Source organism: Hemiscyllium ocellatum (assembly GCF_020745735.1).
Source record: "Hemiscyllium ocellatum isolate sHemOce1 chromosome 50 unlocalized genomic scaffold, sHemOce1.pat.X.cur. SUPER_50_unloc_3, whole genome shotgun sequence".
NCBI lineage: Eukaryota > Metazoa > Chordata > Chondrichthyes > Orectolobiformes > Hemiscylliidae > Hemiscyllium > Hemiscyllium ocellatum.
The window spans coordinates 106,289-131,288 of record NW_026867586.1 but is presented as its reverse complement, the minus strand read 5'-3'; the positions used below and the strand labels follow the sequence as shown (position 1 = coordinate 131,288).

Genomic DNA, 25,000 nt, shown 5'->3' with positions numbered 1-25,000 from the left:
GTCGGGATACAGACAGACTCTAACCTCACACCTTTAATGCGTTGTCTGAGCTGAGACATCACCTTGTTTTTTCCCAATAAAACCTTGGGACTGTGACTTGAAAGAAATTCTGGGATTCACCTGTAAACCAATCGAAACCTGTGCCCCCAGTCTAAGACTCAACAGCCTCTAGGTTTGTTCAATATGTCTGCCGTTGGTTATCACTGTGAATTTTTACTGTAAAGTCTGCGCCCTGAGATCCTGCCCCACTAGCTACCTGACAATGAAGCAGCGCTCCGAAAACTAGTGCTTCCAAATAAATACAACTGTCCACAACTATAATTCTGTCCATGTATGATTTGGAGGTGCCAGTTTTGGACTGGGGTGCAAGATGTTAGACATCGATTTCTAACTTGGTCCACCCCAGTCAACACTGGCACCTCCACATCAGACACGGACAGTCACCATGTTCAATCTTTTTATCTCTCCCAGGCCTATTCTAGAGCCTCACACAGCACCCACTCCCTCAGCACTGACCCTCCCACAGCGCCCGCTCCCTCAGCACTGACCCTCCCACAGCACCCGCTCCCTCAGCACTGACCCTCCCACAGCGCCCGCTCCCTCAGCACTGACCCTCCCACAGCACCCGCTACCTCAGCACTGACCCTCCCACAGCGCCCGCTCCCTCAGCACTGACCCTCCCACAGCACCCACTCCCTCAGCACTGACCCTCCCACAGCACCCGCTCCCTCAGCACTGACCCTCCCACAGCACCCGCTCCCTCAGCACTGACCCTCCCACAGCACCCGCTCCCTCAGCACTGACCCTCCCACAGCACCCGCTCCCTCAGCACTGACCCTCCCACAGCACCCGCTCCCTCAGCACTGACCCTCCCACAGCGCCCGCTCCCTCAGCACTGACCCTCCCACAGCGCCCGCTCCCTCAGCACTGACCCTCCCACAGCGCCCGCTCCCTCAGCACTGACCCTCCCACAGCGCCCGCTCCCTCAGCACTGACCCTCCCACAGCGCCCGCTCCCTCAGCACTGACCCACCCACAGCGCCCGCTCCCTCAGCACTGACCCTCCCACAGCGCCCGCTCCCTCAGCACTGACCCTCCCACAGCGCCCGCTCCCTCAGCACTGACCCTCCCACAGCGCCCGCTCCCTCAGCACTGACCCTCCCACAGCGCCCGCTCCCTCAGCACTGACCCTCCCACAGCGCCCGCTCCCTCAGCACTGACCCTCCCACAGCACCCGCTCCCTCAGCACTAACCCTCCCACAGCGCCTACTCCCACAGCACTGACCCTCCGACAGCGCCCACTCCCTCAGCACTGACCCTCCGACAGCACCCACTCCCTCAGCGCTGACCATCCGACAGCGCTTGCTCCCTCAGCGCTGACCCTCCGACAGCGCCCACTCCCTCAGCGCTGACCCTTCGACAGCGCCCACTCCCTCAGCGCTGACCCTTCGACAGCGCCCACTCCCTCAGCGCTGACCCTCCGACAGCACCCGCTCCCTCAGCACTAACCCTCCCACAGCGCCTACTCCCACAGCACTGACCCTCCGACAGCGCCCACTCCCTCAGCACTGACCCTCCGACAGCACCCACTCCCTCAGCGCTGACCATCCGACAGCGCTTGCTCCCTCAGCACTGACCCTCCGACAGCGCCCACTCCCTCAGCGCTGACCCTTCGACAGCGCCCACTCCCTCAGCGCTGACCCTTCGACAGCGCCCACTCCCTCAGCGCTGACCCTCCGACAGTGCCCTCTCCCTCAGCACTGACCCTCCGACAGCACCCACTCCCTCAGCACTGACCCTCTGACAGCGCCCGCTCCCTCAGCACTGACCCTCCGACAGCGCCAGCTACCTCAGCACTGACACATCCACATCACCCACTCCCTCAGCACTGACCCTCTGACAGTGCCCTCTCCCTCAGCACTGACCCTCTGACAGCGCCCGCTCCCTCAGCACTGACCCTCCGACAGCACCCACTCCCTCAGCACTGACCCTCCGACAGTGCCCATACCCTCAGCACTGACCCTCCGATAGTGCCCGTTCCCTCAGCACTGACACTCCCTCAGCACTGTCCCTCTGACAGCGCCCGCTCCCTCAGCACTGACCCTCCGACAGTTCCCACTCCCTCAGCACTGACCCTCCGACAGTGCCCATACCCTCAGCACTGACCCTCCGATAGTGCCCGTTCCCTCAGCACTGACACTCCCTCAGCACTGACCTTCCGACAGCACCCGCTCCCTCAGCACTAATCCTCCCACAGCGCCCTCTCCCTCAGCACTGACCCTCCCACAGCATCCGCTCCCTCAGCACTGACCCTCTGACAGCGCCAGCTACCTCAGCACTGACACATCCACATCACCCACTCCCTCAGCACTGACCCTCTGACAGTGCCCTCTCCCTCAGCACTGACCCTCTGACAGCGCCCGCTCCCTCAGCACTGACCCTCCGACAGTTCCCACTCCCTCAGCACTGACCCTCCGACAGTGCCCATACCCTCAGCACTGACCCTCCGATAGTGCCCGTTCCCTCAGCACTGACACTCCCTCAGCACTGTCCCTCCGACAGCGCCCGCTCCCTCAGCGCTGACCCTCCGACAGCACCCACTCCCTCAGCACTGACCCTCCGACAGCACCCACTCCCTCAGCACTGACCCTCTGACAGCGCCCGCTCCCTCAGCACTGACCCTCCGACAGTGCCCACACCCTCAGCACTGACCCTCCCACAGCACCACTCCCTCAGTGCTGACCCTCTGACAACACACGCTCCCTCAGCACTGACCCTCCGACAGCGCCCACTCTCTCAGCACTGACACTCCCACAACGTCCACTCCCTCTGCACTGACCCTCCCACAACGTCCACTCCCTCTGCACTGACCCTCCAACAGCGCCCACTCCCTCAGCGCTGACCCTCCGACAGCACCCACTCCCTCAGCACTGACCCTTCGACAGCGCCCGCTCCCTCAGCGCTGACCCTCTGACAGTGCCCACACCCTCAGCACTGACCCTCCCACAGCACCACTCCCTCAGTGCTGGCCCTCCGACAACACCCGCTCCCTCAGCACTGACCCTCCGACAGTGCCCACTCCCTCAGCACTGACCCTCCCACAGCGTCCGCACCCTCAGCACTGACCCTTCGACAGCGCCCACTCCCTCACCACTGACCCTCCCACAGCGCCCTCTCCCTCAGCACTGACCCTCCCATAGCATCCGCTCCCTCAGCACTGACCTTCCCACAGCGCCCGCTCCCTCAGCACTGACCCTCCCACAGCACCCACTCCCTCAGCACTGACCCTCCGACAGCACCCACTCCCTCAGCACTGACCTTCCGACAGCGCCTGCTCCCTCAGCACTAACCCTCCCACAGCGCCCTCTCCCTCAGCACTGACCCTCCGACAGCACCCACTCCCTCAGCACTGACCCTTCGACAGTGCCCTCTCCCTCAGCACTGACCTTCCGACAGCACCCGCTCCCTCAGCACTAACCCTCCCACAGCGCCCTCTCCCTCAGCACTGACCCTCTGACAGCGCCCACTCCTTCAGCACTAACCCTCCCACAGCGCCCTCCCCCTCAGCACTGATCCTCCCACAGCACCCGCTCACTCAGCACTGACCCTCCCACAGCGCCCTCCCCCTCAGCACTGATCCTCCCACAGCACCCGCTCACTCAGCACTGACCCTCCCACAGCGCCCTCCCCCTCAGCACTGATCCTCCCACAGCACCCGCTCCCTCAGCACTGACGCTCCCACAGCACCCGCTCACTCAGCACTGACCCTCCGACAGCGCCCACTCCCTCAGCACTGACCCTCCCACATCGCCTGCTCCCTCAGCACTGACCCTCCGACAGCGCCCACTCCCTCAGCACTGACCCTCCCACAGTGCCCGCTCCCTCAGCACCGACCCTCCCACAGCACCCACTCCCTCAGCACTGACCTCACACCATCAGTGCATTATCTGACCCGACATGGCGCCTATTAAAGTTTCCGTGAGAATGTAACTTTAAGAAACTTCTGGGATTGACATATGCGAGAACTGAAACCAGTCTGGTCTTTCTCAATGATTGAGAGACTTTCTCGGTCTTTTTGACATAACTTCAGTTCTTCCTTTTTGCTGTCAATTCTGCATCTGACTCCTGGTGAAGGAGCGTCGCTCCGAAAGATCTTGCTTCCAAATAAACCTCTCGGACTCTAACCCGTTGTTGTGTGATTTTTAACTTCATTCCCAAGATAACTCAGCTTTTTATACAATAGGTGTGCAGTCTGCCTGCGTCCCAGTGATGTGTCAGACTGACAAACCCTCTGTGTCGTTTTACTTGCAAGTTTTGAGCAAAACGAAATGCACTTCTGTGACCACAAATTCACCCCAAAAGTCCCACAAGGAGCGACAGGTTGGGTATGCTAGTCCCACATCTGCCCTCCTCCAGACCCATATCCCTCCAAACCTTTCCTGTTAATGTACAGATCTCTTAAACGTTGTAACGTACTCACTTCCACCACTTCCTCAGGAACCTTATTCCACACACGGACCACTCTCCACAGGGTGGGGGGGAAACAAAATTGCCTTTTTTTAAAAAATCTTTCCCCTCTCACCTTAAAAATATGCCCCCTCGCCTTGAAATCTCCCCCTACCCCCCAGGGGAAAAAAACCCCTGCAATTCACCCGATCCGCGACCCCCTGGTTATTTTCCAAAAGTCTCTAAGGTCGCCTCTGACGCACCAGGGAAAGATTCAGCCGATCCAGCCCCTCTCGGCAACTCAAACCCTCCATTCCGGGCGATGTCTTCGTCAATCTCGCTGGTTCTCATCCCAAGCTTAGTTCCAGGGAAGTCATCGCCTCGCACAGATCAAAGGGCAGATCCTTCAGCCCCCAACTTGTCCGTGCAAAATATCCTGAATTGATTCGATTAGATTCCCTACAAGTGTGGAAACAGGCCCTTCGGCCCAACAAGTCCACACCGACCCTCCGAAGAGTAACCCACCCAGACCCATTCCCTAGATTTACCCCTGACTAATGCACCTAACACTATGGGACAATTTAGCACGGCTAATTCACCCTAACCTGCACATTTTTGGAATATGGGAGGAAACCGCAGACATGGCAGGGCTGGGGGGAAATGTGGAAACTCCGCACAGATAGTCACCCGAGGCAGGAGTCAAACCTGGGTCCCTGGCGCTGTATTAACCACTGAGCCGCTGTGCCACCCAATCTAGTCCCATTTGCCAGCACCTGGCCCGTATCCCTCCAAACCCTTCCTATTCATATCCCCATCCAGATGCCTTTTAAATGTTGTCATTGTACCAGCCTCCACCACTTCCTCTGGCAGCTCATTCCATACACGTACCACCCTCTGCGTGAAAAAGTTGCCCCTTAGGTCTCTTTTATATCTTTCCTCTCTCATCCTCAACCTATGCCTCTCTAGTTCAGGATTCCCCCCACCCCAGGGAGAAGACCTTGTCTATTTATCCTCTCATGGTTTTATAAACCTCTATAAGGTCCCCCCCTCAGCCTCTGACGCTCCAGGGAAAACAGCCCCAGCCTGTTCAGCCTCTCCCTGTAGCTCAAACTCTCCAACATCCTTTTCTGAACCCTTTCGACTTTCACAATATCCTTCCTATAGCAGGGAGACCAGAATTGCACACAATATTCCAACAGTGGCCTAACCAATGTCCTGTACAGCTGCAACATGACCTCCCAACTCCTGTACTCAATACTCTGATCAATAAAGGAAAGCATACCAAACGCTGCCTTCACTATCCTATCTACCTGCGACTCCACTTTCAAGGAGCTATGAACCTGCACTCCAAGGTCTCTTTGTTCAGCAACACTCCTCAGCACCTTACCATTAACTATATAATCCTGGCCCGATTTCTGTTTGCAATTTCATTTATAAATATAGGAACTGATTGATTTCAGTATTCCAACCTGCAAGCATATTTTTGACATTTAGTCAAGGTTTTTCACCATGTATCCATCAGGACAATTCATTAGGAACACCAGAGTAAAAGGGAGGAGGGGAACATTTAAACAACGCTCGGGAGTTAACTGTCACTCTTCATCAGCTGGTGCATTCTCCAGGGCAACGCCATTTATCCCTTAAGGAAAAACAACGTTTCTACTTTATCGGAGAAGAGTGCTGACTGGTGGGGGCATTGCAATGGGAGAACCGCAGCCATTGATCAGGAAAGGCACCCTCTCAGGATAAAGGGGACGGCCATTTTAGACTGAGGCGACGATGGGGAAAGTCTTCACTGGGATGAGTTTTCGGATGGTGGGGCTGGGGGAGGTGGGGTGGGGGCGGTGTGGAGAGCTTAATCCCCCAGTTTGTCGAAAACCAAAGAGATTGGGGGAATGGTGTGGGGAAAATGAGGTGGTGGAGCAAGTGGGTGGGGAGCCAAATGGCCTGCTCCTGCTCCCATTTCCCATGATGCTGCGGGGCCAGTGTGCCAACCCCATCGCAAATGAGGCCTACACCCTCCCGCCTACCGCCACTCCCTTTCGGCCTGCAGGATTTAGAACGCTATCGACCCCTTGTGGTTGGAGGAGTAGTGGGGGGAGGGAGGGCAGCACTGAGCTGACCCAAACGGTCAGGCCCCGTGATTAACAACAATCCCGTTCTCAGAGCGGTTGCTGATGCGGTGCGCGCAAACCCACCATTTGCCAAGTCACTTTTGCCTGTTTCTTTTTGTCTTCACAGATCATCGCCAATCACCACATGCAGTCCATATCCTTCGCCTCCGGTGGCGATCCGGTAAGGGCCTTCTGCTGCATTTGCGTAGCGCCCTGACTCCACAGGCCGCAATCTCTCCCTTCCTTCATTGGTCAGAGCATTGAGTACAGGAGTGGGGAGGTCATGTTAGACAATAGGTGCAGGAGTAGGCCGTTCTGCCCTTCGAGCCTGCACCGCCATTCAATATGATCATGGCTGATCATCCTTAATCAGTCTCCTGTTCCTGCCTTATCCCCATAACCCTTGATCCCACTATCCTTGAGAGCTCTATCCAACTCTTTCTTAAATGAATCCAGAGACTGGGCCTCCACTGCCCTCTGGGGCAGAGCATTCCACACAGCCACCACTCTCTGGGTGAAGAAGTTTCTCCTCATCTCTGTCCTAAATGGTCTACCCCGTATTTTTAAGCTGTGTCCTCTGGTTCGGCACTCACCCATCAGCGGAAACATGTTTCCTGCCTCCAGAGTGTCCAATCCTTTAATAATCTTATACGTCTCAATCAGATCCCCTCTCAGTCTTCTAAACTCAAGGGTATACAAGCCCAGTCACTCCAATCTTACAGCGTAAGATAGTCCCGCCATTCCAGGAATTGACCTCGTGAACCTACGCTGCACTCCCTCAATAGCCAGAATGTCTTTCCTCAAATTTGGAGACCAGAACTGCACACAGTACTCCAGGTGTGGTCTCACCAGGGCCCTGTACAGCTGCAGAAGAACCTCTTTGCTTCTATACTCAATCCCTCTTGTTATGAAGGCCAGCATGCTATTAGCCTTCTTCACTACCTGCTGTACCTGCATGCTTACCTTCATTGACTGGTGTACAAGAACACCCAGATCTCTCTGTACTGCCCCTTTACCTAACTTGACTCCATTTAGGTAGTAATCTGCCTTCCTGTTCTTGCCACCAAAGTGGATAACCATACATTTATCCACATTAAACTGCATCTGCCATGCATCTGCCCACTCAGCTAACCTGTCCAGGTCACCCTGTAATCTCCTAACATCCTCCTCACATTTCACCCTGCCACCCAGCTTTGTATCATCAGCAAATTTGCTAATGTTATTGCTAATACCATCTTCTATATCATGAACATATATTGTAAAAAGCTGCGGTCCCAGTACTGATCCCTGCGGTACCCCACTGGTCACTGCCTGCCATTCCGAAATGGAGCCGTTTATCACTGCTCTTTGTTTCCTGTCAGCCAACCAACTTTCAATCCAAGTCAGTACTTTGCCCCCAATACCATGCGCCCTAAGTTTGCTCACTAACCTCCTATGTGGGACTTTATCAAAAACTTTCTGTTGCGGCTGTACAGGACATTGGTTAGACCACATCTGGAATACTGTGTTCATTTCTGGTCAAAGAGGGGGTTGTGAAACGTGAAAAGATCCAGAAAAGATTGACAAGGATGTTGGAGGGTTTGAGCTACAGGGAGAGGCTGAACAGGCCGGGGCTGTTTTCCCTGGAGCGTCGGAGGCTGAGGGGTGACCTTATAGAAGTTTACAAAATCATGAGGGGCATGGATAGGGTAAATAGACAAGGTCTTTTCCCCTAGGGTGGGGGGAGTCCAGAACTAGAGGGGCATAGGTTTTAGGAGAGAGGGGAAAGGGAGCTGAGGGGTAACTTTTTCACACAGAGGGGGGTACGTGTATGGAATGAGCTGCCAGAGGAAGTGGTGGAGGCTGGTACAATGGCAGCATTTAAAAGGCATTGGGATGGGGACATGGATAGGAAGGGGTTTGGAGGGATAGGGGCCGGGTGCTGGCAAACGGGACGGGAATGGGTTGGGATATCTGCTCGGCATGGACAAGTCAGTTTCCGTGCTGTACATCTCTATGACTCTTCCTCTCACTGCTAAATTAGCCATCCTCCAGTCGGCTGAAGGGTGACCTTACAGAGGTTTGTAACCTTGTGAAGGGGGGGGCGCGGATAGGGTGAATCACCAAAAGTATCTGTGCATGAATCACAGAAGGTCGGTCTTCAGGTACAGCAGGTCATGAGGAAGGCAAATGGAATTTTGTCCATCGTTGCTAAAGGGATGGAGTTGAAGAGCGGGGAGGTTATGTTGCGGCTGTATAGGGTGCTAGCGAAGCCACACCCTGGGGGTACAGTTTTGGTCACCTTATTTGAGACATGATGTCCTGGGCCCTGGAGGGGGTGCAGAGGGAGTTCATGAGGTGGTTCTTAGATTAGATTACTTACAGTGTGGAAACAGGCCCTTCGGCCCAACAAGTCCACACCGACCCGCCGAAGTGCAACCCACCCATACCCCTACATTTACCCCTTACCTAACACTACGGGCAATTTAGCATGGCCAATTCACCTGACCCGCACACCTTTGGACTGTGGGAGGAAACCGGAGCACCCGGAGGAAACCCACGCAGACACGGGGAGAACGTGCAAACTCCACACAGTCAGTCGCCTGAGTCGGGAATTGAACCCGGGTCTCTGGTGCTGTGAGGCAGCAGTGCTAACCACTGTGCCACCGTGCCGCCCGTGGTGTTCATGAGGAGAGACTGAGCAGACAGGGATTCTACTCATTGGAATTCAGATGTTTAAAGGGGTGGGATCTTATAATAAACAGATAGAATTATGAAGGGGATAGATCAGACAGAGGATGTTTCCACTCGAGGGTGGAACTCGGACGAGAGCCTCAAAATGAGGGGGAGCAGGTTTGCGTCTGAGCTGAGGAGGAATTTCGGGCTGGGAAGCTGTGGAATTTCCCTGCCCAGGGAAGTCATTGAGGCCTCCTCAGGAAATGCTTTCACACAGCGGAGGACAGCAGGATTACTGGGAGAGAGCAGGGAGGTGGAGGCTGGCGTTAGGGCAAAACGGCAGTCACGATCTCGCTGAGTGTAGACAGGCAGGAGGCTGGGAGAACACCAGCGAGCCAGGCAGCGTCAGGAGGTGGAGACACCCTCGACGTTTCGGGAGGTAAACCCTCCTTCAGGACCAGATGGGTTCGAACCACACGGCATTCTGGAGAGAGAGAGGGGGAGAGAGAGAGGGGGGAGAGAGAAAGAGAGAGAGAGAGAGAGAGAGCGAGACAGAGAGAGAGAGAGGAGACAGATTTAAAGGACAATTTCTTTTCCCACACCGTGTGGTTCGTGTGTGGAATGAACTTCCAGAGGAAGGGATCGATGCAGGTGGAGGGAAAAGGCACTTGCGTAGGCTGAGGATTATGAAAGGTTGAGAGGGTAATGCGCCAAACACAGGCAAGTGGGGCTACTTTGTTTCATAGAATCCCCACAGTGTGGAAACAGGCCCTTCAGCCCATCAAGTCCACACTGACCCTCCAAAGAGTAACTCACTCAGACCCATTCCCCCACTTACATTTACTCCTGAGTCACCCACTGAACCCTCACATCCTTGCACACTACAGGACAATTTAGCATGGCCAATCCACCCTAACCTGCACATCCCTGGGCACTACGGGACAATTTAGTATGGCCAATCCACCCTAACCTGCACATCCCTGGGCACTACGGGACAATTTAGTATGGCCAATCCACCCTAACCTGCACATCCCTGGGCACTACGGGACAATTTAGCATGGCCAATCCACCCTAACCTGCACATCCCTGGGCACTATGGGACAATTCAGTATGGCCAATCCACCCTAACCTGCACATCCCTCGGCACTATGGGACAATTTAGCGTGGCCAATCCACCCTAACCTGCACATCCCTGGGGCACTATGGGACAATTCAGTATGGCCAATCCACCCTAACCTGCACATCCCTCGGCACTATGGGACAATTTAGCGTGGCCAACCCACCCTAACCTGCACATCCCTGGGGCACTATGGGACAATTTAGCGTGGCCAACCCACCCTAACCTGCACATCCCTGGGCACTACGGGACAATATAGCATGGCCAATCCACCCTAACCTGCACATCCCTGGGCACTATGGGACAATTTAGCATGGCCAACCCACCCTAACCTGCACATCCCTGGGCACTACGGGACAATTTAGCATGGCCCATCCACCCTAACCTGCACATCCCTGGGCACTATGGGACAATTTAGCATGGCCAATCCACCCTAACCTGCACATCTTTGGACTGCGGGAGGAAACCGAAGCACCCGGAGGAAACTCAGGACAACCTTCAGCAGTAACCCTCCCCCCCGCTCCCTAATCCTTCCTCCTGCTCTGAGGATTGTGTCTAACTCCTTGCTCCCTCTCTCTCTCTCTCTCTCCCCTTTTCCAGGACACGGCAGAATATGTTGCCTACGTCGCCAAAGACCCTGTCAATCAAAGAGGTGGGTGCCTGTTTCTTTGGGCGCAGTCTGGCCGCGGGGAAGTCTCGATGCCGCCCACTGACCGTGCGTCGCTTTATCTCTTCCCCCTCATCCCTCCCCCTCAGCGTGCCACATATTGGAGTGCCCGGACGCCATGGCCCAGGATGTCATCAGCACCATAGGGCAGGCCTTTGAGCTGCGTTTCAAGCAGTACTTGAAGAATCCTCCCAAACTGGTCACCCCCCATGACAGGTAAAAGCGCCAGTCTCCAGCGTCCGCACCACCCCCGCGTGCGTGTGGCACCTTCACCACCCACCAGAGAGGCAAGCGCAGGAGCCTGACCCCTGAGGGTGCCCAGGCAAAGGGGTTGGAAGATGCCCTCCTGGTACCCTGAGCGGGTATTAACTTTTGGCCAGGAAATTACAGACCTCGGGGGTGGGCAAGTTGTTGGAGGGAATCCTGAGGGACAGGATGTACGTGTATTTGGAAAGGCAAGGCCTGATTAGGGACAGTCAGCATGGCTTTGTGTGTGGGAAATCATGTCTCACAAACTTGTTTATTTGAGAAAGTAACAAAGAAGATTGATGAGGGCAGAGCAGTAGATGTGATCTATATGGACTTCAGTAAGGCGTTCCACAAGGTTCCCCATGGGAGACTGGTTAGCAAGGTTAGATCTCATGGAATACAGGGAGAACTAGCCATTTGGATACAGAACTGGCTCAAAGGTAGAACACAGAGGGTGATGGTGGAGGGTTGTTTTTCAGACTGGGGGCCTGTGACCAGTGGAGTGCCACAAGGATTGGTGCTGGGTCCACTACCTTTCATCATTTATATAAATGATCTGGATATGAACATAGGAGGTACAGTTAGTAAGTTTGCAGATGACACCAAAATTGGAGGTGGAGTGGACAGCGAAGAGGGTTACCTCCGATTACAACAGGATCTGGACCAGATGGGCCAATGGGCTGAGATGTGGCAGATGGAGTTTAATTCAGATAAATGCGAGGTGCTGCAATTTGGGAAAGCAAATCTTAGCAGGATTTATACACTTAATGGTCAGGTCCTGGGGAGTGTTGCTGAACAAAGAGACCTCTCTGTCTCCTTCCCCATTTCCCCCTCCCTCTCCTTCCCACCCTTTCCTTTCGTTCACCCATTTTCCCTTCCAACTTCTGAACCCCTCAAAAGACCAGGATACAGCACTGTCTAGAGCTGGGGATAGTCTTACAGTATCCCGACACTGCCCCTTCCTCCCCTCCCCTCTCCTCCTTCCTCACTCCCTCCCTCCCCGTCCCCTCACTCCCTCCTCCTTCCTCACTCCCTACCTCTCCGTCCCCTCACTCCCTCCTTCCTCAATCCCTCCCTCTCCTATCCCCTCACTCCCTCCTTCCTCAATCCCTCCCTCTCCTATCCCCTCACTCCCTCCTTCCTCACTCCCTCCCTCCTTCTCCCATCCCCTCACTCCCTCCCTCCCCGTCCCCTCACTCCCCTCCTTCCCCACTCCCTCCCTCCTTCTCCCATCCCCTCACTCCCTCCTTCCCCACTCCCTCCTTCTCCCTTCCCCTCACTCCCTCCCTCCCCGTCCCCTCACTCCCTCCTTCCCCACTCCCTCCCTCCTTCTCCCACCCCCTCACTCCCTCCCTCCCCGTCCCCTCACTCCCTCCTTCCCCACTCCCTCCCTCCTTCTCCCATCCCCTCACTCCCTCCTTCCCCACTCCCTCCTTCTCCCATCCCCTCACTCCCTCCCTCCCCGTCCCCTCACTCCCTCCCTCCCCGTCCCCTCACTCCCTCCTTCCCCACTCCCTCCCTCCTTCTCCCATCCCCTCACTCCCTCCTTCCCCACTCCCTCCCTCCTTCTCCCATCCCCTCACTCCCTCCCTCCCCGTCCCCTCACTCCCTCCTTCCCCACTCCCTCCCTCCTTCTCCCATCCCCTCACTCCCTCCTTCCCCACTCCCTCCCTCCTTCTCCCATCCCCTCACTCCCTCCCTCCCCATCCCCTCACTCCCTCCTTCCCCACTCCCTCCCTCCTTCTCCCATCCCCTCACTCCCTCCTTCCTCACTCCCTCCCTCCCCGTCCCCTCACTCCCTCCCCGTCCCCTCACTCCCTCCTTCCCCACTCCCTCCCTCCTTCTCCCATCCCCTCACTCCCTCCTTCCCCACTCCCTCCCTCCTTCTCCCATCCCCTCACTCCCTCCCTCCCCATCCCCTCACTCCCTCCTTCCCCACTCCCTCCCTCCTTCTCCCATCCCCTCACTCCCTCCTTCCTCACTCCCTCCCTCCCCGTCCCCTCACTCCCTCCCCGTCCCCTCACTCCCTCCTTCCCCACTCCCTCCCTCCCTCCCCGTCCCCTCACTCCTCCTTCACCATTTCTCTCCTCCTCCTCCTCTCTCCCACCTCTCTCTCTCTCTCATTCTGGTCTCCGTTCCCTGTTTAAACTCGCTCTATCTTCCCTCCTAAATCTCTACCTCACCCTTATTTCCCTTCACCTCTCTCACTCTCCCTCTCCTCCCATTCTCCCACCCACCCTCCCTCCCCTCTCACTCTCTTCTGTCTTCCCCCTTCCCTGTCTCCCCGCTCCCTCTCTCTCTGTGCACTCCTTCCCTCTCTCTCCGTTCCCTTGCTCTGTCTCCCCTGCCTACCTCCCTGTCCCTCTCTCCAACTCCCTCCCTCACCTCTCTCTCTCTCCCCGCACTCCCTCTCTTTCCCTTCCCTCCCTGTCTCCCCTACCTACCTCTCTCCCTCTCTCTCTCTCCCCCCCTCCTGATCTCTCTCTCTTCCCCACTCCCCCTCTCTCTCTCTTCTCTCTCCCCTCTCTCCCCTCCCGATCTCTCTATCTCTCTTTCCCTGTCTCTCTCTCTCCTCCCCACACTCTACCTCCTCTCACTCTCTCTCAACCCCTCTCTCCCTCCACTTTCTCTCTTTCCCCCCCTCCTCATCTCTACCCTCCCCTCTCTCCCTTCCCTTCCTGTCTCTCTCTCTCTCTCTCTCTCTCTCCTCTCTATCTTCTCTCTTTTGTCTCTCGCGTGTTCTCCATCTCTCCCCCACTTTCTCCCACTCCCTTCCCAATTGCGAAGTCTTGCAGATGGGACGAAACGCGGAAAAATTGGAGGGAGTCAGGAGGGAACTCCGAAAGGGCGTTGACAAGATGGTGAACTGGGCACGGAGATGCCAAACGAGGTTTGAGAACTGACCAGGGATAGTCAGCCTGGCAAAAGTGCGGACTGCAGACGCTGCAAGCCCCAGAGTTGACATGAGGGTGGTGCTGGAAAAGCGCAGCAGGCTGGCCATTGTCCTCCTGGCTTTGAGAAATTGTCTCTCACAAACTTGATTTCAGTTTCTTTGAAGATGTGACCAAACAGATTGATGAGGGCCGAGCAGGAGAAATTGTTCGCATGGACCTCAGTAAACCATTTGACAAGACCCCACCCTGGCTCAGCGGTGAGCGCCGCTGCCTCACGGCGCCAGGGACCCGGGTTCGATCCCTCGCCTCAGGCGACAGTCCGTGGAGTTTGCATGTTCTCCCCCCACCGAGTCTGCGTGGGTTTCCTCCCACAGTCCAAAGAGGTGCAGGTTAGGGTGGATTGGCCGTGCTAAATTGTCCCATAGTGCCCAGTGATGTGCAGGTTTGGGTGGATTGGCCATGCTAAATTGTCCCATAGTGCCCAGGGATGTGCAGGTTTGGGTGGATTGGCCATGCTAAATTGTCCCGTAGTGCCCAGGGATATGCAGGTTAGGGTGGATTGGCCATGCTAAATTGTCCCATAGTGCCCAGGGATGTGCAGGTTAGGGTGGATTGGCCATGCTAAATTGTCCCATAGTGCCCAGGGATGTGCAGGTTAGGGTGGATTGGCCATGCTAAATTGTCCCATAGTGTCCCAGGGATGTGCAGGTGAGGGTGGATTGGCCATGCTAAATTGTCCCATAGTGCCCAGGGATGTGCAGGTTAGGGTGGATTGGCCATGCTAAATTGTCCCATAGTGTCCAGGGATGTGCAGGTTAGGATGGATTGGCCATGCTAAATTGTCCCATAGTGCCCAGGGATGTGCAGGTTAGGGTGGATTGGCCATATTAAATTGTCCCATAGTGCCCAGGGATGTGCAGGTTAGGGTGGATTGGCCATGCTAAATTGTCCCGTAGCATCCAGGGATGTGCAGGTTAGAGTGGATTGGCCATGCTAAATTGTCCCATAGTGCCCAGGGATGTGCAGGTTAGGGTGCATTGGCCATGTTAAATTGTCCCGTAGTGCCCCAGGGATGTGCAGGTTAGGGTGGATTGGCCATGTTAAATTGTCCCGTAGTGCCCCAGGGATATGCAGGTTATGGTGGATTGGCCATGCTAAATTGTCCCGTAGCGTCCAGGGATGTGCAGGTTAGGGTGCATTGGCCATGTTAAATTGTCCCGTAGTGCCCCAGGGATGTGCAGGTTAGGGTGGATTGGCCATGCTAAATTGTCCCATAGTGTCCCAGGGATGTGCAGGTGAGGGTGGATTGGCCATGCTAAATTGTCCCATAGTGCCCAGGGATGTGCAGGTTAGGGTGCATTGGCCATGCTAAATTGTTTCGTAGTGCCCCAGGGATGTGCAGGTTAGGGTGGATTGGCCGTGCTAAATTGTCCCGTAGTGCCCAGGGATGTACAGGTTATGGTGGATTGGCCATGCTAAATTGTCCCGTAGTGCCCAGGGATGTGCAGGTTAGGGTGGATTGGCCATGCTAAATTGTCCCGTAGCGTCCAGGGATGTGCAGGTTAGGGTGGATTGGCCATGCTAAATTGTCCCATAGTGCCCAGGGATGTGCAGGTGAGGGTGGATTGGCCATGCTAAATTGTCCCATAGTGCCCAGGGATATGCAGGTTATGGTGGATTGGCCATGCTAAATTGTCCCGTAGCGTCCAGGGATGTGCAGGTTAGGGTGGATTGGCCATGCTAAATTGTCCCATAGTGCCCAGGGATGTGCAGGTTAGGGTGGATTGGCCATGCTAAATTGTCCCATAGTGCCCAGGGATGTGCAGGTTAGGGTGGATTGACCATGCTAAATTGTCCCGTACTGTTAGATGCATTGGTCAGGGTTAAATGTTGGGAAATGGGTCTAGGTGGGTTACTCTTCGTCGGGCCGAAGTCCTGTTTCCACACTGTAGGGAGTCTAATCTAACCTATGACCTCACATGGTAGCCTATTGATTGTTAGATCACATGAGATTCAGGGAGATCTGACCAATTGGAGACGAAACAGGCTTGACGGTGATGGAGGAGGGTTGTTGTTCAGACTGGAGGCCTGTGACCAATGGTGTCCCACAGAGATCGGTGCTGAGTCCCCTGCTGGGCGTCACTTACATCAGTGATTTGGATGAGAATTTAGGAGGCATGCTTAGCAAATGACACTAAGATTGGTGGTGTGGTGAAGATGGTTATCTAAGAGATCTTGATCGATTAGATCAATGGGCTGAGGAGTGGCAGATGGAGTTTAATTTGGAGAAATGCGAGGGTGTTGCATTTTGGGAGCATGAACCAGGGCAGGACGTATACAGTTAATGGTAGGACCCTGGGCAGTTTTGTAGAGCAGAGAGACCGAGGGGCTCAGGGACATAATTCTTTTGAAGTTTGCGTCACAGGGTGGTTAAGGAGGTGTTTATAACACGCTTGCCTTCATTGCTCAGACCTTTGAGTACAGGAGTTGGGGACGCCATGTTGGGGTTGTACAGGACATTGGTGAGGCCTCGTCTGGAGAACTGTGTCCAGTTCTGGTCGCCCTGTTACAGGAAGGAGATTATTAAACTGGAGAGGGGGCCAGAAGAGATTTACCAGGATGTGGCTGGGAATGAAGAGTTTGAGTAATAGGAAGGGGCTGAACAGGCTGGGGCTGTTTTCCCTGGAGCGTCGGAGGCTGAGGGTGACCTTATAGAGGTTTATAAAATCATGAGGGGGCATGGATAGGGTAAATAGGCAAAGTCTTTTCCCTGGGGTGGGGGGAGTCCAGAACTAGAGGGGCATAGGTTCAGGGTGAGAGGGGAAAGGGACCTGAGGGGTGACATTTTCCCACAGAGGGTGGTGCGGGTGTGGAACGAGCTGCCAGAGGAAGTGGTGGGGGCTGGTACAATGACAGCACTTAAAAGGTTGGGGACATGAATAGGAAGGGTTTTGGAGGGATATGGACCAAATACCTTGAGACCCTTCCGTCCAACTTCGAAAACCTGTTCCCACCCCCCACCGAACGTCACCCTGCGCAGCATTGAAGGGTCCGAAGGGTCCGAAGGCGCTACGCAAATGCAGGTTGCTCGTCATGGAGGGCGGCCTCAGTCCTTGGCTGCCCGTCGCTGGGTGGAGTGGGTGGGTGGGTGGGGACGCACGCCGTTCTGTGATCTAACGATTTCCCCCCCCTCTCGGGTGCAGGATGGCGGGTTTCGACAGCTCAGCCTGGGACGAGGAAGAGGAAGATCCCGCAGACCACCAGTACTACAACGACTTCCCGGGCAAGGAGCCGCCGCTGGGGGGCTTGGTGGACGTCCGGCACCGCGAGGGGTCAGGGGTCACGGCCCCCCGGCTCCCTGCCCTCCCACCGCAGCACCCCAACCATCACGGAGCCACTCTGGTCAGTACAGGCCGCCGGCAAGCATGAGGGAGGCCATTTGGGCCCCTAAGGGGATAGCATAGGCTATTCGGACCCTCAGTTGGTTGGGGGATGGGGAGTCAAGGAGTAGCATAAACCATTCGGCCCCCTGGGCGCCACAGGCCATTCTGTCCCTCGGGCCATGAGGCTGTGGAGGGGCCCATGTAGGTTTGGAAGAGGCCATTTGGCCCTTCAGTGACTTAGGCCATCCTGTCCCTCGGGCCATGAGGCTTTAGAAGAGGCCATTCAGCCCCTTGGGTGACATCGGAGCAGGAGAAGACCATTCGGCCCACCCCTAGGGCAAGATAGGGAGCGGAAGGCCATTCGGCAATCAGGGCTGTCCCACCATTGGACAAGCCCCATGGCTGATCTTTTACCTCAGCGCCAGGCCCTTACCCCTCGTCCAGCCCAGTGAGTATCCTCCGCACCGATCAGTCTCTCAGTGACTGAGCCTCTCACATCCCTCCATTCTCGGTCCCTCTCGGGCCAACAGCAATGCCCCCCCCACCCGCCTTATGACAGTGACCAGTCACAGCGAGGAGCGGCGCTAGGCAAAGGCAGCTGTCTGTTAACAGTGTGCTGGCTAAGCATCATGTCTTGTTCCTCTCTCTCTGGCTCTTTCTCTCTCTGTCTCTTTCTGTCTGTCTCTCTCTTTCTCTGTCTCTCTCTCCCTCTCTCTCCCTCTCTCTCTCTCCCCCTCTCCCCCTCTCTCTGTCTCTGTCTCTCTGTCCCTCTCTCTCTCTCTGTCTTTCTCTCTCTCTCTCTGTCTCTTTCTGTCTGTCTCTCTCTGTCTCTCTCTTTCTCTCTCTGTCTTTGTCTCTGTCTCTGTCTCTGTCCCTCTCTGTCTCTCTTTCTCTCTCTCTGTCTCTCTCTCTGTCCCTCTCTCTCTCTCTGTTCCTCTCTCCCTCTCTCTTCCCCCCTCTCCCCCCTCTCTCTCTCTCTGTCTCTCTGTCCCTCTCTCTCTCTCTGTCCCTCTCTCCCTCTCTCCCTCTCTCTCCCTCCCTCTCTCTCTCTCTCTCTCCCTCTCTCCCTCTCTCTCCCTCTCTCTCTCCCTCCCCTCTCTCTCTCTCTCTCCCTCTCTCCCTCTCTCCCTCTCTCTCCCTCTCTCTCCCTCTCTCTCTCTCTCTCTCTCCCCCCTCTCTCTCTCTCTCTCTCTCTCCCGTGCAGCCCGTGGGACAAACGCCAGGGAAGGCCTACGACTCGCAGTCGCCATCCTCGGACTCTCCGAAGCAGCTGACCACCGCGCAAGGTACGGCGCGGGACGCCCCTGCGCGGGATCTCCGGGAGACGACACCGCGCCTCCCCTTGCCCAAGCTCTCGGTTGCCAACCGAGGCCAACTTGGTGCCCTCGCCCCGTCCCTGATTGGTCCCTTGGGGAGGCTGTGGTGACGCACCTCCGCAGACCAGCACTGCCCCCCCCGCTGTATGGCACGGGGTGCGCTCGGCCCCCACCCCTCCTCTCGATCGTGCCCGCCGCCATGACCAGAACGCCAGGCCTTTTAATGGAGACCTGTTCCCATGGCGACTGTTCCTGCTTCCTCAGCTAGGGGGAGACAGTGGGCTGGCAGTATCCTCACAGGGTCAGCTACGCTTTTGGGGTTTGTGTGGGAGGGGTTGGGGTGAGGGTAACGGGTTCGAATCCCACCCCCCAGAGGATCATAAATCCAACTGATCCGATCCGGAGTGCTCTGGGATGGGGGAACCATTGGGACGAAAGCCCCCATCGTCGGGATTGGGAGTCCAGGAGGCCGGGCCTACACGTGACTCCATACCCCACCAGCGACGGGTGCAACTCTGGGTGGGGGGGGCAATGCCTTGAGGGGGAGTGGGAAGGAGTTAACGACATATTCCCCCCCTTACCATCTGGGGGAGCAGGCTTCTGCAAGGCCTACTCCTGCAACGGTCAACTCTGGCCCATTCGGACACTGATAACCCTGTGATTTGACCCCCTCCCCACCTTACCAACCCCACCTCCCCACAGGTACTTGCCCGCAGAGGTTCGGTCACCCCGGTTTACCCCCCAGCGGGAAGCCAGGGTGCCGCTCTGAGATGTTCGATGACCCCTCGTACGTCAACGTGCAGAACCTGGACAAAACAAAGCCCCCAGTCGTCGGGCAGACCAACGGCAATACTCAGACGGACATCTTTGACATGAGTGAGTGGGAGGTGGGGTGACTGGGGGACTCGCTTCCACGGGGAGTGAGGGGGGAGAATGAGGGACTCGCTCCCACAGGGAGTGAGGGGGGAGAATGAGGGACTCGCTCCCACAGGGAGTGAGGGGGGAGAATGAGGGACTCGCTCCCACTTGGAGTGAGGGGGGAGAATGGGGGACTCGCTCCCACAGGGAGTGAGGGGAGAATGGGGGACTCGCTCCCACAGGGAGTGAGGGGGAGAATGGGGGACTCGCTCCCACAGGGAGTGAGGGGGGAGAATGGGGTTTAAACCCAAGGAGAGGGGAAAGATTTAAAAGGGACCCAAGGGGTAACTTTTTCACCCAGAGGGTGGTACGTGTGTGGAATGAGCTGCCAGAGGAAGTGGTGGAGGCTGGTACAATGACAACATTTAAGAGGGGGATGGGGATATGGATAGGAAGGGTTTGGAGGGATCTGGGCCGGGTAGGTGGGACTAGATTGGGTTGGGATATCTGGTCAGCATGGACAGGTTGGGCCGAAGGGTCTGTTTCCCTCTGCATGAGTCTGAGAGACCGAGGAGAGGCCAAGGCAGAGGGAACTCTGGGAGTTGGGAACAGGCCGGGATGAGGATGGGTAGCAGAGGTGCTGTTTTACCCGCTGAGGCATGAACCCTTCTCTCTCTCTCTCTCCTCTCTCTCTCCCCCTCTCCCCCCATCACCCTCTTCCCCCCCCCCTCTCTCCCCTGCCCCCTCTCTCTCTCTCGCCTCCCTCCCGCGCTCTCACTCCCCCTTTCTCACCCTCTCTATCTCAACCTCTCCACCCCGCCTTACTCTCCCCCCTTCATCCCCGATTCTCTGTCTGTCTGTCTCTCTCTCTCTCTCTCTCTCCCCCTCTCTCTCTCTCTCTCCCTCCCCCCCTCTTTCTCTCTCTGCCCTCGTCCCTCTCTCTCTCGCATCCTCTCTCTCTCCCTCCCCCTCCCTCTCTCTCTTCCCCCACCTCTCTCTCTCTCCCCCTCCCTCCCTCTCTCTCTCTCCCCCTCCCTCCCTCTCTCTCTCTCTCTTTCTCCTCTCCCACTACCCCCCTCTCTCTCTCTCTCTTTCTCCCCCCTCTCTCTCTCTCCCTCCCCCCCACCTCTCACTCTCTCCCCCTCACTCTCCCCCCCTCTCTCTCTCCCCCTCCCTCTCTCTCTCCCCCTCCCTCTCTCTCTCTCCCCCTCCCTCTCTCTCTCCCCCTCCCTCCCCACCTCTCCCCCTCCCCACCTCTCTCCCTCCCCACCTCTCTCTCTCTCTCTCCCTCTCCCCTCTCTCTTTCCCCCCCCCCTCTCTCTCTCTCTCCCCCCCTCACTCACTCTCCCCCCCACTCTCTCCCCCCACTCTCTCCCCCTACCCCTCTCTCCCCCCTACCCCCTCTCTCTCTCTCTCTCTCTCTCTCTCCCCCTCTCTCTCTCCCCCTCCCCACCTCTCTCTCTCCCCCTCCCCCCACCCCCTTCTCTCTCTCTCTCCCTCTCCCCTCTCTCTTTCCCCCCCTCTCTCTCTCTCTCTCTCCCCCCCTCTCCCCCCCTCCCCCTCCCCACCCTCTCTCTCTCCCCCTCCCCCCCCCCACCCCCCTTCTCTCTCTCTCTCTCCCCCCCTCTCCCCTCTCTCTTCCCCCCTTCTCTCCCCCTCCCCCTCTCTCTCCCCGGGTTGGCGCTGCAGAGCCGTTCGAGGATGCCCTGAGGGTGCCCCACCCCTCGCCCCCAGCCAGCGCCCCCCCGAGCCAGGTCAGTGCCGGTATGGAGGAGCAGCTCCGCCGGGAGGTCTGGTACCACGGCAAAATGAACCGCAGGGAGGCGGAGAAGCTGCTGCTGGCGAACGGGGACTTCCTGGTGCGGGAGAGTACCAGCACCCCGGGGCAGTACGTGCTGACCGGCCTGCAGAGTGGGCAACCGAAACACCTCCTGCTGGTGGACCCAGAGGGAGTGGTGAGTGTACGCCCCCCTTCCCCTGTCCAGGGCGGGGGGCTGCCATCAGGGGGAGCGGTGTAGAGGGAGCTTTCCTCTGTCGCTGACCCCCATCCCGGGAGGGGTCAATGGGGTTACGGTGTAGAGGGAGCTTTCCTCTGTCGGTGACCCCCATCCCGGGAGGGGTCAATGGGGTTACGGTGTAGAGGGAACTTTCCTCTGTCGCTGACCCCCCCCATCCCGGGAGGGGTCAATGGGGTTACGGTGTAGAGGGAGCTTTCCTCTGTCGCTGACCCCCATCCCGGGAGGGGTCAATGGGGTTACGGTGTAGAGGGAGCTTTCCTCTGTCGCTGACCCCCATCCCGGGAGGGGTCAATGGGGTTATGGTGTAGAGGGAGCTTTCCTCTGTCGCTGACCCCCCATCCCGGGAGGGGTCAGTGGGGTTACGGTGTAGAGGGAGCTTTCCTCTGTCGCTGACCCCCATCCCGGGAGGGGTCAGTGGGGTTACTGTATAGAGGGAGCTTTCCTCTGTCGCTGACCCCCATCCCGGGAAGGGTCAATGGGGTTACGGTGTAGAGGGAGCTTTCCTCTGTCGCTGACCCCCCATCCCGGGAGGGGTCAATAGGGTTACGGTGTAGAGGGAGCTTTCCTCTGTCGCTGACCCCCATCCCGGGAGGGGTCAATGGGGTTACGGTGTAGAGGGAGCTTTCCTCTGTCGCTGACCCCCCATCCCGGGAGGGGTCAATGGGGTTGCGGTGTAGAGGGAGCTTTCCTCTGTCGCTGACCCCCTCCATCCCGGGAGGGGTCAATAGGGTTACGGTGTAGAGGGAGCTTTCCTCTGTCGCTGACCCCCATCCCGGGAGGGGTCAGTGGGGTTACGGTGTAGAAGGAGCTTTCCTCTGTCGCTGAGCCCCCATCCCGGGAGGGGTCAATGGGGTTACTGTGTAGAGGGAGCTTTCCTCTGTCGCTGACCCCCATGGCCTGGGAGGGGTCAATGGGGTTACGGTGTAGAGGGAGCTTTCCTCTGTCGCTGACCCCCATCCCGGGAGGGGTCAATGGGGTTACGGTGTAGAGGGAGCTTTCCTCTGTCGCTGACCCCCATCCCGGGAGGGGTCAGTGGGGTTACGGTGTAGAGGGAGCTTTCCTCTGTCGCTGACCCCCCCATCCCGGGAGGGGTCAATGGGGTTACTGTGTAGAGGGAGCTTTCCTCTGTCGCTGACCCCCATCCCGGGAGGGGTCAATGGAGTTACGGTGTAGAGGGAGCTTTCCTCTGTCGGTGACCCCCATCCCGGGAGGGGTCAATGGGGTTACTGTGTAGAGGGAGCTTTCCTCTGTCGCTGACCCCCATCCCGGGAGGGGTCAATGGAGTTACGGTGTAGAGGGAGCTTTCCTCTGTCGCTGACCCCTATCCCGGGAGGGGTCAGTAGGGTTACGGTGTAGAGGGAGCTTTCCTCTGTCGCTGACCCCCATGGCCTGGGAGGAGTCAATGGGGTAACGGTGTAGAGGGAGCTTTCCTCTGTTGCTGACCCCCATCCCGGGAGGGGTCAATGGGGTTACGGTGTAGAGGGAGCTTTCCTCTGTCGCTGACCCCCACGGCCTGGGAGGGTTCAATGGGGAAACGGTGTAGAGGGAGCTTTACTCTGTCTCTGACCCCCATCCTAGAAGACTTCGAGTGAGGTAACGGTGTAGAGGAAGCTTTCCTTTATCGCTGACCCCCACGGCCTGGAAGGGTTCAATGGGAAAACGGTGTAGAGGGAGCTTTCCTCCATCTCTGACCCCTGGCCTAGGAGACTTCAAGTGAGGTAACGGTGTAGAGGGAGCTTTCCTCTGTCTCTGACCCCCATCCTGGGAGGCTTTGATCGAGGTAACGGTGTAGAGGGAGCTTTCCTCTGTCTCTGACCCCCATCCTGGGAGACTTCGATCGAGGGAACAGTGTAGAGGGAGCTTTTCTCTGTCTGTAATCCCTGTCCTGGGGGGTTTGATGGAGGACAGTGTAGAGGAAGCTTTCCTCAGTCTCCCTAACCCTGGATCTAATCCTGTCCTGGGGGTTTGATGGAGGACGGTGTAGAGGGAGCTTTCCTCACACTCTCTAACCCTATATCTAATCCTGTCCTGGGGGTTTGATGGAGGACGGTGTAGAGGGAGCTTTCCTCACACTCTCTAACCCTGTATCTAACCCTGTCCTGGGGGGTTTGATGGAGGACAGTGTAGAGGGAGCTTTCCTCTGTCTGTAATCCCTGTCCTGGGGGGTTTGATGGAGAATGGTGTAGAGGGAGCTTTCCTCACTCTCCCTAACCCTGTATCTAACCCTGTCCTGGGGGGTTTGATGGAGGAAGGTGTAGAGGGAGCTTTCCTCACTCTCCCTAACCCTGTATCTAACCCTGTCCTGGGGGGTTTGATGGAGGATGGTGTAGAGGGAGCTTTCCTCACTCTCCCTAACCCTGTATCTAACCCTGTCCTGGGGGGTTTGATGGAGGACGGTGTAGAGGGAGCTTTCCTCACTCTCCCTAACCCTGGACCTAACCCTGTCCTGGGGGGTTGATGGAGGATGGTGTAGAGGGAGCTTTCCACAGTCTCCCTAACCCTGGATCTAACCCTGTCCTGGGGGGTTTGATGGAGGACGGAGTAGAGGGAGCTTTCCTCACTCTCCCTAACCCTGGATCTAACCCTGTCCTGGGGGGTTTGATGGAGGACGGTGTAGAGGGAGCTTTCCTCAGTCTCCCTAACCCTGGATCTAACCCTGTCCTGGGGGGTTTGATGGAGGATGGTGTAGAGGGAGCTTTCCTCAGTCTCCCTAACCCTATATCTAACCCTGTCCTGGGGGGTTTGATGGAGGACAGTGTAGAGGGAGCCTTCCTCTCTCTCTCTAACCCTGGATCTAACCCTGTCCTGGGGGGTTTGATGGAGGACAGTGTAGAGGGAGCCTTCCTCTCTCTCTAACCCTGGATCTAACCCTGTCCTGGGGGGTTTGATGGAGGATGGTGTAGAGGGAGCTTTCCTCAGTCTCCCTAACCCTATATCTAACCCTGTCCTGGGGGGTTTGATGGAGGACAGTGTAGAGGGAGCCTTCCTCTCTCTCTAACCCTGGATCTAACCCTGTCCTGGGGGGTTTGATGGAGGACAGTGTAGAGGGAGCCTTCCTCTCTCTCTAACCCTGGATCTAACCCTGTCCTGGGGGGTTTGATGGAGGATGGTGTAGAGGGAGCCTTCCTCTCTCTCTAACCCTGTCCTGGGAGAGCTAAGTCAGTCAGCTGGGTGCAGATTTACTGTCTCCACTCATTAACTGTATGACACTCTCTCTCTCTCTCTCTCTCTCTCTCTCTCCCCCTCTCCCACCCTACCCCCCACCCTCTCTCTTTCTCTCTCTC

The 25,000-nt window shown here is 57.0% G+C and overlaps 1 protein-coding gene across 1 annotated transcript in view; it reads left to right on the top strand.

Moving 5' to 3' along the window:
• The window catches only part of LOC132808907 (SHC-transforming protein 1-like), a 145,040-nt gene extending 123,324 nt beyond the window's left edge, over nucleotides 1-21,716 (top strand). Inside the window, exons 7-13 of the mRNA XM_060822323.1 lie at nucleotides 6,687-6,740; nucleotides 10,932-10,983; nucleotides 11,088-11,214; nucleotides 17,345-17,543; nucleotides 18,729-18,810; nucleotides 19,543-19,716; nucleotides 21,388-21,716. Of these exons, the coding sequence (XP_060678306.1) occupies nucleotides 6,687-6,740; nucleotides 10,932-10,983; nucleotides 11,088-11,214; nucleotides 17,345-17,543; nucleotides 18,729-18,810; nucleotides 19,543-19,716; nucleotides 21,388-21,716 (1,017 nt within the window). The remainder of the gene's footprint in view (nucleotides 1-6,686; nucleotides 6,741-10,931; nucleotides 10,984-11,087; nucleotides 11,215-17,344; nucleotides 17,544-18,728; nucleotides 18,811-19,542; nucleotides 19,717-21,387) is intronic.
• Nucleotides 21,717-25,000: the final 3,284 nt, after the last annotated feature.